The sequence below is a fragment of the Notamacropus eugenii genome, chromosome 2 (genome assembly GCF_028372415.1).
Source record: "Notamacropus eugenii isolate mMacEug1 chromosome 2, mMacEug1.pri_v2, whole genome shotgun sequence".
NCBI classification, from domain to species: Eukaryota; Metazoa; Chordata; class Mammalia; order Diprotodontia; family Macropodidae; genus Notamacropus; species Notamacropus eugenii.
Genome location: NC_092873.1, coordinates 114,511,175 through 114,527,001, shown reverse-complemented (window position 1 = coordinate 114,527,001; position 15,827 = coordinate 114,511,175). Strand labels below are relative to the sequence as shown.

The following is a 15,827-nucleotide window of genomic DNA, read 5'->3' as shown; positions in this document are numbered from 1 at the left end:
CTCTCCTTAACATTGGCTCTAGTCATATGACCAGAGTTCAAATCCTACCTCTAGCTTTTATTATCTTCAGAGCTTTTGATAAGTTGGCTTAACCTTCCTGCGCCCCAATTTCCTTATTTGTAAAATGAAAGGCTGAACTAGATGTCCTCTCGAGTCATTTCCAGCTCTAGATCTATGGACCTATGATTCTAATTGCAATTATTTGAGAAAATAGGAATATTATTGTATATTTTTTTGTTCTCTGATACCTTTTAAAAGGTAGATGTGATTTTTTTTTTCTTTTTACCCTCTATCTTGAGTTTAGATTTTTGAAAACTAATTTCTGTATTAATGTGTTTAACTTCCAAAGGAAACTAACTACCTGCTACTCAGAGCTTAATTCTTTGACTTAAAAAATGCATTTCAGTGAAAGTGAAAGAATTTATAGAAAACCTCAAGCAAGCACATAATCTAATAATGTTGTGATTCTACGGTTATTTATGAATATTGTCTACATTTTTACCTTTGGAAATGAATAGGATCTGAAGTAATTGTTGGAGTAAATAAGTACCAGTTAGAAAAAGAAGAGCCCGTTGATGTTCTGTCCATTGATAACACTTCTGTTCGTAACAAGCAAATTGAGAAACTTAAAAAGGTAGGCCTACTTCTTGAAATTACTAACTTAAATTATATGCTGTTGTCACAAGTAAACTGTCACCAAGGATTCTTTATCATATAGGAATCCTGCATTTTGTACTGCATATTATAATTATTTATGTACTTTGAGATTTTAGAAATATACAGTACTTTGTAGTTCAGGTTTTGCCCTTGAGACAACTTGAAACTACGCAATCTCTTATATTATTTTTATTTTGTTCATAAATTACTCCCTTAATAAACTACAGTTCGTGAACATGCTTTGTTTTTTTTTTAATCTTAACTAGAATGCTAGGGATTTTCTTTAACCCCAAATTCTGATAAAGACATGCCAAGTTACATTAAATATAAAAAAGCGTAATCCTTAAAAGTATAATCCTTCATTGACATGATCTTAAATCCATGAATCCCCTTCATCCTCCCTTTTTAGCCTCATAAATATACCCCAGGTTTAGTCAACTTGAATTTCTGCTTTTTGCTTAGTTGGGAGAACCAAATCTTCCTCTTCACCAGTTCCTTTTTCCCAATTTAATAACTCTATGATGATTCAAAATGTTTGACCCTTTGCCCCCAGTTAAAATCTGACTGAGGTAATTTAGAAAGACATCAATGAGATAAGTTTTTTAAAAATAAAATAAAATTAGGATATTATACATGATGATAAGTCCTATGAGTCTATTGCTGTTTGTGTGATTCATTGATTTCCTTTTGCTTTTGGAAATAATATTTTTCTTTTTTTAATGTTGTAGTTTTATTTATGTTATACAGTTACATATTTTGAATTATTTAAATTTTTTAAAAAATTTTCAGTTCTGAATTTTCTCCCCACTTCCAATCCCTCCCCCATCTATTGAGAGGACAAGAAATGAGAAATCCATTGTATATATAAGTCATACAAAACATGTTTCCACAGTAGCCATGTTGTGAAAGAAAAAACAAAAGCAAAAGAAATTGTGCTTCAGTCTGCACTCAGAATTCATCAGTTTTCTCTCTGGAGGTTGATAACATTTTTCATCATGAGTCCTTTGGAATTGTTGTGCACCACTGTAATGATCAGAATAGCAAAGTCAAAAATAATGCTATATTTTTCAGCTAATTAAAGACTATTTTAATCTGTAATACAAACTATTTTTCAACTGAGTACTCTCATTCACAGCTTCACGATATTTAAGTTGACTTGTTTTTTGTTTTGTTTTTGAAAATACATTTAGGTAAGTATTTTTTTCCCTTTTAGACATGGAGATCAGATAATTGTAACCAACCACCAACCCTCTTTCGATGATTATATGACTTTGATCTTGTCTTAAGATTTACCTCCTGAAGGAAATGAATAGTTGAGTCTCTATACTAGTTTAATCCAAGTTGTTTGCTGTTGGAATCTTTCACATGAGGTGACTAGCATGCAACTTAATCTATTTTAGGAGTAATGACAATATTGTAAAGCAGGTGCTTGAAAGTAATAGGATTGAATTTAGTCACAGCATATAAATGCCTTAGAATTCTTCTCCTAAAGTTTTTGCTGTTTTCCTTTCTAAAACTGCTTTTAACTCTCCCTATCATAGCTTTTACATTTGGTTTGTAAGGTTTCTGTGGATGATATAATAAAAACAACTATCTTCTTGGAAAACTGAGGAAAAGCTAAATTTCTGTTTATCTCTTCACGTATTGTATGTACTTCCTAAGAAGTGTATATGTTTCCTTTCGGTAGAATGTAAGCTCTTTGAAGCAAGGACCTTCCTCATTTTTGTACAGATATCCTTAATGCCCAGCATAATCCTTCTGCGTAGCAGAGACTTGTTTAGCGCTTTATCAATGAGGAAACTTAAGTTAGAGATAAGTGTCTTACTCAGAATCACGTAGCTACTAATTGTTAGATCCAGTATTCAAGCCTTGGCCTCTTGATTCCAATGTTGTATACTACACTACAACAAATTACTTCTCTAAATAATTATCAAAATAGTAACCAAAGTTTTAAACAATTGATACAGGAAGATGCTATGTTGAAATGAGAATATTTTGCAGGTACTGAAACTTGGGGGACAAAAGTGTGGTCCAGATGACTTCGTTCAGCTAAGTTGGTAGCAGAGCATGATCTGGAACATCATTGTGACATATTGGAGGATTTCTTGTATGAAAAGAAGTCCTGAGCTCCTAACTTTTGACTTATTTTTAATTAAAAATATTATATCCATTTTTTTATATCACCTGCATTTCTAAATATCTTTTTCCTACCTACCCTCCTAAGAAATCCATCTCTCCCTTGCAACAAAGAACAAAGAAAAAAAGCAGTTTAGTTAAAAGTTCAGTTCAGTTTAGTCAAAACTAACCAACTTATTGACTAAGTCTGGCAGCATGTGGCCACAGTTCCCCACCTATGCAAAGAAGGAAGAAATGTACATTTTTTCCTTCTTGTTTCCTGAGTTAAACTTGATCATTATATTACTGCATTCAGTGTTCACATTTACTTTCTGTTGTTTCCATTTTCCTGTTTCTGCATTCTTCACTTTGCATCCGTTCTTGTCAGCCTTCCCAGGAATCTGTGAATTCTTCATTTTCTTTTTTTCTTTCAGTATAATAGTATTTCATTATATTCAGTCCCACAATTTGTTAAGCCATTCCCTGATTGATGGGCATATCTTTTACTACCACGTCTTTACCACTTCTTTGCTCCCACAAAAAAGTGCTGCTGTAAGCACTTTGGTGAGTATATGATTGTCTTTCTTCTTCAGGATCTATCATATGCCAAACAATGTACTGTCTGAGTTCAAGAATATGAACATTTTAGTCACTTATTAAAAATCATAATTTCAAATTGCTTTTTAGAATTGTTCAAACAAATTCACAGCTTTTCTGGCATTGTATTAGTTTGCCTCTCTTGCTGTAGACCACCCCAACAGTGACTTCCCACTTTTGTTGCTTTGCTAGTTTGTTGAGTATGAGGTTTTTGTAGACTATACCTGCCTGATTTAGGCTGATCTGATGATTCAGATTTAGGATTAGGATGAAAAGAGACACTTGCAGTTAACAAAAGGAGATGCACTTAGGCATAACATGTAAAGAATATTCAAAAAAATATAACACTAGTTCAGGGAGGCTCAGCCCTGTTTGTCTCCATATGGCAACATATGGGGTCAAAAAGCGTATTGACTCACGTGGCTTTGGGACATCTGTCAAGTCTGACGGGTAATGACTCCTTGTGGGTTGCCCTTTTATATTCTGCAAGACTGAAAAGCATTACTGCATTATAGCTCTCTTGTGATCCATTAAGTCTCCAGGGACAGTTTCCCTGCCCACTTAAGGAAAAAATAAGCCTAGTTTGCATGTCAGTGCTTTAAGTAGTTAGGATGCTGCACTAAGGCTTTAGTTCTCTGAGACAGTCAAGTCTCAGAGAAAATTTTCCTGCCTTTTAGGGTAAATAAAAGAAAATAGCTAGCCTAGCCTACGTAATAGATATTGCTCCTATCAAAGAGGTGAAACTTTAGAGTTGTTCTGATTTGTGTTTCTCTTATTGGTGATTTGGAAGAAACTTTTCACCTGTTAATAGTATCTTCTTTTGAGAACTTTTTATCCGTGGTCATTGGATAATGGTCATTTGTGGAATGGCTTTTTGACTATTTATTATTTCTTAAGTATTTCTGAAATACAGTTGGCTTATATTTTATTTTTCTAGTTTTTCTTTTTTTTAAACTTGCTATCTTAAAGCAGAAGGAGTTTGTAGTAACCCAGGGAATGTAACTACCAATGCCACTGACTGTTGGTAATTCTTAAATATTATAAAATGTGTCATTTCAAAGTCTATTATTTAATCTTCCCCATTATTTCACTTTTAGCATATCTTTGAAACACTCAGTCCAGTGTCCATTTTTATCCCAGTGTGTTTGTATCATTCAAATACAAATCATATCATACTAGAGGAGATATCATTATTTATCATTCCTTTTTGGTTTCCAGTTGAATGAATTAGTACTATTTATACCATAATTTCTGTGATTTTCTTCTATTTATGTGACTTTAGTACCAATGTGTGTATGTATGTGTATGTATATATGTTTATACATACTTATATTTGTATGTATGTATATATATGTGTATATATGCCAGGCCTAGAGGCCTGAGGGCTACCCGAGTCTTCCCTTACCTCTACCGGAGGTCTTCGGTTGGCCAAACCGGATGCTCGTATGAGAGAAAGGACGTTCCAGAGTCGAACAAGGGTTGAGCTTTATTTCAGGGTCTAGTTACAAGTGCAGGGGAATTCTTCCTTAGGAGGGAGCGAAGAATCTCCCAAGGAGGCAAAGATCTTACAATAAGAGATTGGAAGTAGAAGTGTAAGTGGGGAGAGAGGGGGAGGGGAGAGAGGAGAGAGGAAAAGCGGAGCCTTGTTGTCCTGTCCGCCCCGTGCCCCTCCGCCCAAGAGAGCTTTCAGGCTTTCCTGATCCTACTTAAACTCTTCAGCAGCATAGTTTCCATCTGAATACCGTGCTGTTAGATAACAATAGTGTGCCCAGATCCGGGACAATCTCGAGGGCGGGGAGAGCTCTCTCCCATCAAGTCTCTCACGGGAAGAGGCGGAAATACACGAGATAGCTCGGTTCACCTCGATTCCCAGTCGTTTCCTGGGGGGGTCTCGTGAGAACTCTAAGATTTAGAAGTTCCCACCTTTACCCGCCCGAGACTGTCCACCTGGAATTGAGCTTCCATCCCCAGCATATATATGTATATGCACTGATATTTTTTAAATTAGTAATTATTAATAGTTGGTTACCATTTCTTTAATTTACTTTTCTCTTAATGATACTTTATTGCTACAGAAATCAGGAGAAACTTTCCACATGGCTTCTCTCTGGTTCTCTTGAAGTCTGCTGTGCTCTACATTTGCCTAATGTGTACCTTTTTCTGACCTCACCCTCAAGGTAAAAGCTAGCAGAGATCAAAAAGCAGCTAAAAATTGTCTTGCTGCACTCACTGCTTGTGCTGCCACAGGGGAAGGAAACATCCTGCATCTTGCAGTAGAAGCAGCCCGAGCAAGGTATGTAGCAGTAAATTTGGAGATTCACTTTTATATGCTTTTGTTTTACAAGAACATTCTTAACTACAGGAGTTATTCATTAAATAAAACAGAAGTCTATATATCAATTGACCCTTAGAGAACATAAAAGAAACCAAAACTATTTTTTTTTGTTTCTTATAACTATTTTTGGGGAGCTTAAAATATTCATAATGAAGCATTTTTACAGTAATTTTGGTGGAATGCATAAGATATTAATTTTAGATTGCATTTTGCTACAGTTAAATTCGTTTGAAAATAGTATCATAAATTATTTCATTGGCCTGAAAAAGTTTGTAGGTCATATTGTAATATTTCAGGTATGTGATCCAGAATTATTCCAGTCGCCTTGATGTACCTTTAGCCATATGGCTCCCTTGACAAGTGATAATTTTTTGGCCCTTTGTTACTGAGCTCATTCTTTGTAAACCATATCAGCCAGAACAGGAAGATTAGAAATGTGTGCTACATATCATACATTGGCATATTTTGAGTTTTTTTTCAGTCCAAGAGCTTGGTTGAGCATTTGTCCAAAGCACCCCTGTTATTGACATAGAAAGATAGCTTATCAGTTTTTTATCATGCTGCATTTCTGTGGAAAATACCTAGGACCAGTAAAAGAAAAAATAATAATTAATACTTATGATTTTGGGCAAGTAAACACCTTCCCTGTTCCTCAGTTTCCTCATTTTAAAATATGAGCATTGGACTAGATAATCTTTGGGGTCCCTTTTAGCATTAACACTCTAGGAAAGTATATGAGCATTTACATTCTTTTAAGAAAGCAATCTTTGAGTTCAGTTTCTTAACTCAATTTTGTGTTAGCTATAGGAGAGTTTAGTGAAATGACCCCAAAAACCTACATTACTTTTTTGTTAAAATGTCACCTAGCCTTGGGAATTGCAATGCATTTTTCTGTGAATTTTTTAAATACAGGAAACAATGAACTCTGCTGTGAGATAAATCAGTAAGTTACTATTAAAGTTGTTCAAAGTTGGTATGAGGAGGAAATCTAGGGATTTGTGCCTCTTTCTTAGAGAAATAGAAGTTCACTTGAAGGTTAATGTAGTTTGCCATTGTACTCTGAATCTTTTTTTTTGTTGTGACCTATAGCATATTTGTTATTTTATCACTCTGAGTCTCTTGGGCAGAACTGTCAAAATTCATGAAATAATGTATGAATTTTAATGTGTATAAACATTCACTAGAGCATAGATTGTTATTACCAAACTTTATCCCATCATTCCATCATATTAGAATTTACTATAAAGCTCCATGCATCTTGCACAGTAATATCTATCTATTAATCTAATTTGCAACTAACTTATCATACTGTCATACCAACACCTAGCTTTCAAAGTATGATTGTATGATTCAAAGATATGTCTAATAGAATTTTCCTTATAAGCTTAGTATTTTGATTAACATTAAATTGAACTAATAAAGCAAGAGAGGGTACATGACCAATGTAGAATTTCGATTTCAAGCAATTTCATTCAAGAAATTTGAAAATTATTTATTTTAACAAGTAATTTCATATAATTATTGGTAAAAATAAAAATTTTTTTGAAGTGAATGACTTTTTTCCTTATAATCCTTAAATGCTTGAATTTAAAAAATGCCTATATAATATTCTCTCTCAGTTTTATGGTGTTTAGTTTATTGAGTAGAATGAATAATAAAAATATATTTGTTCTATATACTTTTAAATTTTTGATTAAATCATTTTTGTGATCATTTGAATCATTTTCAAGTTATCTTTTTTATGTAGGCAGTAAGATTATTGTCAACTTGCGTTCAGTTTTATGGTAAATATTCCCATCTTCTGAAATCAGAAATATTAAGACCTTTCATTGTATATTTTAGATGTACAGTTGGAGAAATAACAGATGCAATGAAAAAAGTGTTTGGTGAACATAAAGCTAGTGATCGATTGGTAAGTGGAGCATACCGCCAGGAATTTGGAGAGAATGAAGAAATAGCCCTTGCTGTTAGAAGGTAAAAATTTGAAATTTCTCAAATATCTAATAGTCATTGTCTTGCTTTCTCAGAAATAGACCATAGATAAGCATGTGTAGCAAAGACAGTCTGCTCTATGACCCATACATATTGAAAAATCATAAAATAGTGCCCATAAAACTTATGGAAATTTAGGAAATGTTAATGAGGTTCTGTGTCTACATTTTTAAACTCAGCAGTTTTATTTGTCTCATGTTTGCCAGCCGATTAAATTTTGTCTTGCCATTTTCTCTTTATATATTTAAAAGTTTCCTCTCAAAGTTTCATTTTTATGGTCAAATGGTATCCATGAAGCACCTATCTACTCAGCATTTTCTATAAAATGTGTCATGTGACAGCCTGTCTCCCTTCCTCCAGTTCCTACCTCCTCTCCCCTCCACCCCCCATATACAATTACTGAGAATCTAACTTAGGCTGGATACACTGTTCACTCAGGTCTTTTTGTACCCCTATATTTGCCACATTTTCTTTCAGCTCCCTTTTTAATATGTTATCTTCATCTATCAGAGTGTAAGCTCCTTGAAGGCAGGATCGTATTTCTTTCTGCCTGAATTTGTATTGCCAGTGTTTAGTATCATGCCTGGCACAAAGTAAGCACTTAATAAATACTTCTTGATTTGAGTTAACTTGATGTGTGTTCTCCTAGAAGTCAAGTTATAATTCAGATTCTTCTGCCAACTGGCTACATGACTTTAGAGAAATGCCTTGACTTTTTTAAATTAGAGAAATAATTTTAAATTAGAAAAAAAATTCAGTTTTCTCATCTGTAAATGAGTTTTCAGCTGGATAATATCTAAGTCTTCAAGTTGCCTGTTTCCCCTATCCTGCATATCCATGATCTTCTCAAAGATGAAAATAGATCACTGTGTTCCAAAATATACAAGTCTGACCTTTCAAACTTTCCTGGAACTGTTTAGATTTCAAAAAGAAATTTCTTGCTGTAAAGAAAAAAAGTAATTGAAATTTTCCATCAACCTACTAATAGCCAGTTGAAGGACTGTTAATAAATTTGAAAGATTTTAGATAATAAATCACAATTTGTATATTGTACTATTGAATAATCAGTTTGAAGATAGTTATAACTGTTCTTTAGGGTTCAGAAATTCATGGAATGTGAAGGACGGAGACCTCGTCTTCTTGTGGCAAAAATGGGACAAGATGGCCATGACAGAGGAGCAAAAGTTATTGCTACAGGTTTTGCTGATCTTGGCTTTGATGTGGATGTAGGGCCACTTTTTCAGGTACCTAAAAAATACTAGGAAAATTTAAAAAGAATACCATGGTTTGCATTAGAGTTAAAAATCTGAGGAGGAAATTTTCTTTATAAGAAAATGAAGGTAAGAGTCCGATCAACAGAAGTTATAAATAAAGTATCTAATGAATTGTTAACAGTTTTTGGATGAAGAGAATGAAATTTCATAGTGATAAGAATTCAAAGATAAATTCAATATGGTTTAATTGCATCTGAGTTACTTGTGCTTTTGGGAAGGCAGTAGGATATAATAGAACATCAGACTCCAGTCTAGGACTAGACTAGGACTCTAATTCTGGTTCTTTGACTAGTAACTACATGACCATGAGCAAGTCATCTTCAGTTTTCTAATGCTCATTTTCCTTCTTACTAAATTAGGGGCTCAGGTAAGAAGTAGCTAACGTTCTATACAAATTTAAAATGTTGTGATTCTAATCAGATGTTTTGGAAATAAATATTAATTCATATTCAGTTTTCAAGATATTTACTAAGTTTATGTAATTAGCAAAGATTAATATTAAGGATCTCATTTTGCCATGTGACTGCTTTTTTTTTCTTTCTTGCTATTGCTTAAGCATAAAATTGACTTTGCCTCACGTTATACATACCCTCAGACTTCTGCATCTATAGAACCTTTCACATTTCTTTGGACATAAAAACCAGAAGGTTCTCTCAGTATTCTCTCTATGTGCTACCTAGGCTTTCTGGGGTTTTTGTATCCAAAAATAATGAAAAGGAGAAAGATGGCAATAATCATTCTTGTCTAAGTGACATTGAATGTTTATGTACATTTTGCCAGGTTGCATCTCCACAGAAGCTTCCTTCCCAGGATGATGGCTACAGAAGCTGGCCTGAAAGCACTGCTATTCCAAAGTGGTGGTGGTGGTTTGACTTGCTTGGCACATACTTCCTCCTCTCTTTCCCTCAGGATGCCACTCACCTGAGGCCATATTTGGAGCCAGGAAGACCTGATGGAGACAGCCCAGGACACTGAACCTAAAAGTCTTTAAAATAGCAGTGCCTGTAGGCCAGTGTCTGCAGCATCATTCTGGGAGGCAAGCCCTCCATGGAGATACAGCCTGGCAAAAATTTTCCTGCAGGTGTTATAGCTATAGGTACTGAAGACTCTGAAAAGAAAGTTTTTGTCACCAAAGGCCTTAACACTATCAAATGGTTCAGTATCAGTAACTAATACAGTTTTATCAGTGGATATGATGTTTAAAAAGAGACGTTACCATTTGCTTTTGCCTCTGACCAAAAAGGAATAATCTTTCAGAGTCAGACTTGAAAGTTTTTGAGTTGAAACCCTCTATAAGCATTTCCTCAATTTGAGTTGAAACCTTCTATAAGCATTTCCTCAATAAGAATGTGAGCTTTATGTGAGACAGGGGATGTCTTTTGTATTTATAACTCCAGTGCTTGCCTTTGCTTCCTTCACGACCTACCTTGATCTTTCTTGATCTTTTGTAATTCTAGTGCCTTCCCTCTGTTGATCATTTCCAGTTTACCCCATATAAAGCTTGTTTGTACATAGTTGTTTGCATACTGTCTCCACCATTAGACTGTGAATTCCTTGTAAGCAGGGACTGGGTTTTACTTTTCTTTGTGTCAGTGGTTAGCACAGTGCCTTCAACCTAATAGGCACGTAGTGAATGTTTATTGACTAGAAATTGACTGATTGAAAAAGCACTTAATAAATGTTTTATTCATTCATTCATTTGATTTATTCTTAAACTATTTGCCTTCCTAACAGCACTTAAGGTAGCTTTAGGGAAAATATTCTGAAGAACATTAATATGATTGGTAGAGTTTTCATCTGTGAACTAAACCAAATTTGAGTTCATAAGATATTATTCCTAAGTCATTTCATGCTCCTGAAATATGACGTGTAACTTGAATTTGAGTTAATAAAATGTTAAGTAGGGTTAGGTACTAGACCTGTGATTTCACTGATATAAGGAACTCTAGGGTGATGAAACTTCTTCCAATAAAAATTAGGCCTTTGTCTGCAGCTTATATAGTTTTATGACATGGGCAGGTTAGGTAAACTGCCCAGGGTCATATTCATCAGAGGAGGAATTTGGACACAGGTCTTCCTGACTTCAAGGTCAATTCTCTATCTAGTCTGTTGCCAGGCCATTACTATGAGTAATATTTTTAATCCACTCAAGGTTTTCCAAGGAAGAAAATGGTTTTGTAATATTTTTGTTTAAGTAGTATATGCCATTCATAATCACTTTTAAAAATCTTTACCTAAAATTAATAATGATTTACCGCCTTTCTATTTGTTTAGACTCCTAAGGAAGTGGCTCAACAGGCTGTGGATGCAGATGTTCATGCTGTAGGTGTGAGTACACTAGCGGCAGGTCATAAAACCCTGGTTCCAGATCTCATCAAAGAGTTGGCTGCTCTTGGACGGCCAGATATTCTTGTAGTATGTGGAGGAGTAATACCGCCTCAGGTAATCTTCATTCCTATCTGTTCTAAGTAAAATTATGTGGATGGGACTTCTTAGTAAAGACAACTCTTATACAGTTCTTATATTTACTATAGGCTTTTTATTGAAGAACAAATTTATTGTGGAAGTAAATCTGTGAAAGGGTTTCCTGAGGATTTTACTGTTAGGTCAAATGCAGTGGAACTTTGCTGTAGGTGTTATCTCCTCCCATTAGAATGTGTGCTCCTTGTAAGCAGAAACTGTATTATTGCTTTTCTATTTTTATTCCAGTGCTTAGCATAGTGCTTGCCATGTAGCAATTTCTTAACAAATGCTTTTACATGACATTCTACAGAGCCCAAAAGAAGTCAATAGCATAATTTTATATCAAGTTACATTCTAATTTATTTATGTAACTTATTTTGACAATTTACCAAGGCTTGTAAATGTAAAATATAATTCTGCTTTGTTTCTGAAATAACTGACTTCCTAAATACTTATATTAAAAAAGTTGCAACATGAGATTTTCACTACATTCAAAAGAATTAGTTTCCTATTTGAATCAATCAATCAAATAATAAGCACGTAGCATATGCAAAGTACTATATTAGGCACTTTGTACAAGTACAAAGAATAAAATAATCTTTGCTCAGTAGTAAACTCATATTCAAATGGAAACAAGTATATGTTTGTGTGCTTTATGTATGTATATATGCACAGGCATATAGCAAGTATAAAGTTAATAAATACAAATATATATATATATGTATATATTCAAACTAGTTAAATACAAGGTAATTTTGGGGGGGAAGTCATTGCCAGTTGGTGGGAATCAGGAAAGTCTTCATTCAAAAGATGATACCCAAGCTGTATCGTACTTGAAGAGCGTGATTTTATGAAATGGAAATAGGAAAGGAATGCATCCCAGGTACATGGGACACTCAGTCCAAAGGCATGGAAATGGGAGATAAAATGTCATGAGTGAGGAACAGAGAGAAGTCTATTTTGGCTGGATTTGCAGCATATGAGAAGGGGAATAATGTCCAATGAGACCAGGTTTTTTAGGGCTGTGATGACAATCCAAATAGAATCTTTTGCTATTTTTGTTTTAATCTAATCAAGTGCCTCTGATTGAATCTTGCCTCTATCAATCAAGAGTCTTTAAGGAGTAAAGTACAGAAACAAGAGTTTCTTTAACTAGAAAGTGTATGTATTTGTATTGTTAATTACTTTAATGTGATTAAAGATCTTTCCCACCCACTGATGGGCCTGCCCATTGTGGGAAGTTTGATTAGGGGAGTTGTCTTATAGGAGGGTCCCAAGTACTTTTTGTTCTTTCTGTTGAGGTATTGGGTCAAAGGGTTGTGATGCCCTCTTGCTCTAAAAAAGTATACTCTGAGTTGAGGTTTTACTTTGGGGCTTAATTTTTGGTAACAAGGTTTGAGTGCCAAATGGGAACTCTGGGAAGCCGTTAAGGAGCCCCCAGCTTTGAGAACCCAGATGTCATGCTTCCCTCTCTGGTAACTGTGGTCAGGCATTTGGGGTCCAATTGTCTGTTGAATTCAAGCAGAGGAAGCCATGTCTGTTGTTCTTTAATTTCTCTGTATTTTCTTTCAAGTTCAGGGTGTTGACTCCCTGAACTAAATGAATGATATGTGTACTTGGTTAAAGGAATGATATATATGTTTGATTAAAGTGACTATTAACCCCTTGAAAGTTGCTTTCCTTTTATGAATGCAGATCTAAGAACCTGTGATAGATGTGTATGTTGGGGTGCTTACTGATACAAGGGCTTTAAAAGCTAAACATAGGAGTATGTACTTAGTTGACAAGGAATTCCAAACCATTGACCCTCTTTTCATTTTAGGTGAGATACTCTGAACATTTTAAGAATCCTTTCTGTATAGAATAAAGAATGTGAAAAATAGCTTCCTTCTCCTTTATAAGAACATGCTGACACTGTGCCTAAGCTTTCTTCATGCTCTGAAGAACATAAAGGAGATTTGGGTGTTCTGGAGAGTATCAATACATAGTCAAAAGAAATCTGCTCTAGTTCTGATCAGCTCCTCTAAGAAAGCAGATATCACATTAAAATGAACATGCTCTTCATACCCTTGCTACATTTCATATTCACTCTATTTTCAAGTGGCTTGATATGAAGGACTATTTTTTTTCTGTAGGCCAAAATGGTATGTGGGGTATTGGCTAGAATGGAGGAAGTCCTAGTCAGAAGCTATGCAGCTGCCTTTTGTAATTGTATTAGAATAGAATGTAGGAAAAAAGAAATGACATGTTACCCTGAAAAAAGAGAACACATGCCACAATCCATTCCTTTATCCTTAGACTCTTTTAAGATTCCAACAGTCAAATGTTGCTTTTGCCTCATTTATATAATTTACCTTTCCCTCATTATATATAGGAAATTCAGCAAAGAAAACACAAGCTGTGAAATGAGATAATAATATATAAATGAGCAAGAAGCTTAGCTTAGTGTTAGTGACATGAGAACATAAAATAAGGCCGCATAAGGAAGTTTAATTTGACTTGTCAGAGTCTACATTCCACTAGCTTAGCCTTTGAGAACCCAGGACACCATGATGAGGCACTAGTATAAGACTTCAGTAGGATTTCAAACAATATTTTATTTTTTAAAAGTACAGAGTTATGGTACAACTAAAGAATTTTACACTACCTTAGGACTTACCATGATGAAAATCTATGTTTAAAGGTTTTAATTAATGCCCCATGTAGTCAGAATTAAAGAAAATAACTTGACAGTCATGCAGAGACCATAATGAAAATGGAGAAGAGCTAACGAAAGGGAGATTGATGTCTTTGTTTAAAATCTTTTAAGTTCTCTTTAGATGTGGTTTTTTTAGTTATGTTCCCATAAGTTTTATAAATTTAAGTTCCTTCAGAAAATAGCTTTTTATCTTTTCCTGTATATGATTGTTTAACTCTAATATTAATTAGTGTTGGAAATAAACTGAGTACCATGGGGAAAGAGCTACGGCTAAGAGAACTGAAAATTATCCCCTTCCGATAAAAGAAGACCAACATCAGATTTTTACAACAAACCTAGAGGTACTCTGTGAATGATTTTCTTTTTCATCTGACTTCCACGAAGTTGCATGAGAAATAAAAGGAGACTTTTGGAGATAATCAGATTAAGATCTTTATGGAAACTACTTTTGAAGTGAGCTGTAGAATAATAATAATATTTATGTAGTTAGTCAATAAATATTAATAAATATTAAGTGCTTACTATGTGCCAGCACTGTGGTAAGTGCTGGGGATACAAAAGAGCAAAAAAAATGCTATCTTCTTAGCTCTATAGAACAATTGCAAATGTCACAAGATAAGTTAAAGGTAACAGAAATCAAAATGAATGATTACTGTGGTTTAAACATAGGTTTGAAATACTGAGGACAGAGATGAAACAATGTATTCATGGTCCTTATTTCCTTAATGTTCTTTACCACCTTTACCAAACTACTATTAGAATGAATTGTCTCTTCTTTGCTCCCTGAATTTTAAAATTTCTCTCAACAGGATTATGAATTTCTGTACAAAGTTGGTGTTGCCAACGTATTTGGTCCTGGAACTCGGATTCCAAAGGCTGCGGTTCAGGTGCTTGATGACATTGAGAAATCCTTGGAAAAGAAGCAACAATCTATGTAATATCAAATATTTGGTCTTAATGTGTTGTCAAATTTCTATTATTAAATCTTGATTAATGAAGAGAAAATAAGACATGTTTAAAAATGATCCATGCCACATGCTGCCTTGTGTACTTTCTGAGAAAGTTTTGAAATCCAAAACCTTACTTGTGAAAATTATAGAATGCTTCAGAGATACATACATATATAGATATATACATTTCATCTTACATGTGAAAATCTGTTAATTCTCATAAAAATATATTTTAAGATTCTACCAAAAAGCCTGGATAATTAAAATTATATTTAAATTATTCTGTTTTGAACTACTTTTTCTCATTGATCCCTCTGTGTTCATACGTAATAAATCTTCACACAAAAAGGAAAATTTACCAGTCTTGATCTTGATTTCATCATTAATGATTTAGTTCTGAAGAAGGGCACTTACATAGTACAACAATACTTGGGACCAATGGATGGAATTTTACGTTGAGGTGACATTTGGCTCAATCTAAGGAAAAACCTCCTAAAACCAAGTTGTTGATAAAAAAAAGAATGGACTCCTATCACTGGAGATCTGTACGTAGGAGACTAGATGATTTGTCAGGATTGCTATAAAGGGAATTGATCCATCATTTGTAAGTAGCAGATTATCTTTGAAAGCCAGTCCAATCCTTAGATTTTGCTATTCTTTGAGTAATACTGAATAATCTTATGGTAGAGAATTCAGTAGAATCAGAATTAGAAACTATAACATTGTAGAAAAAAATTGTTCAGAGA

The 15,827-nt window shown here is 34.2% G+C and overlaps 1 protein-coding gene across 2 annotated transcripts in view; it reads left to right on the top strand.

Moving 5' to 3' along the window:
* The window catches only part of MMUT (methylmalonyl-CoA mutase), a 45,343-nt gene extending 29,908 nt beyond the window's left edge, over window positions 1–15,435 (top strand). For both annotated transcript variants that reach the window (XM_072642407.1, XM_072642406.1), the window contains exons 8-13: window positions 519–634; window positions 5,547–5,662; window positions 7,547–7,678; window positions 8,793–8,940; window positions 11,245–11,412; window positions 14,941–15,435. In XM_072642407.1, coding sequence (XP_072498508.1) covers window positions 519–634; window positions 5,547–5,662; window positions 7,547–7,678; window positions 8,793–8,940; window positions 11,245–11,412; window positions 14,941–15,069 — 809 coding nt within the window. In that variant the 3' untranslated portion in view covers window positions 15,070–15,435. The remainder of the gene's footprint in view (window positions 1–518; window positions 635–5,546; window positions 5,663–7,546; window positions 7,679–8,792; window positions 8,941–11,244; window positions 11,413–14,940) is intronic.
* The last annotated feature ends 392 nt before the right edge of the window (window positions 15,436–15,827 follow it).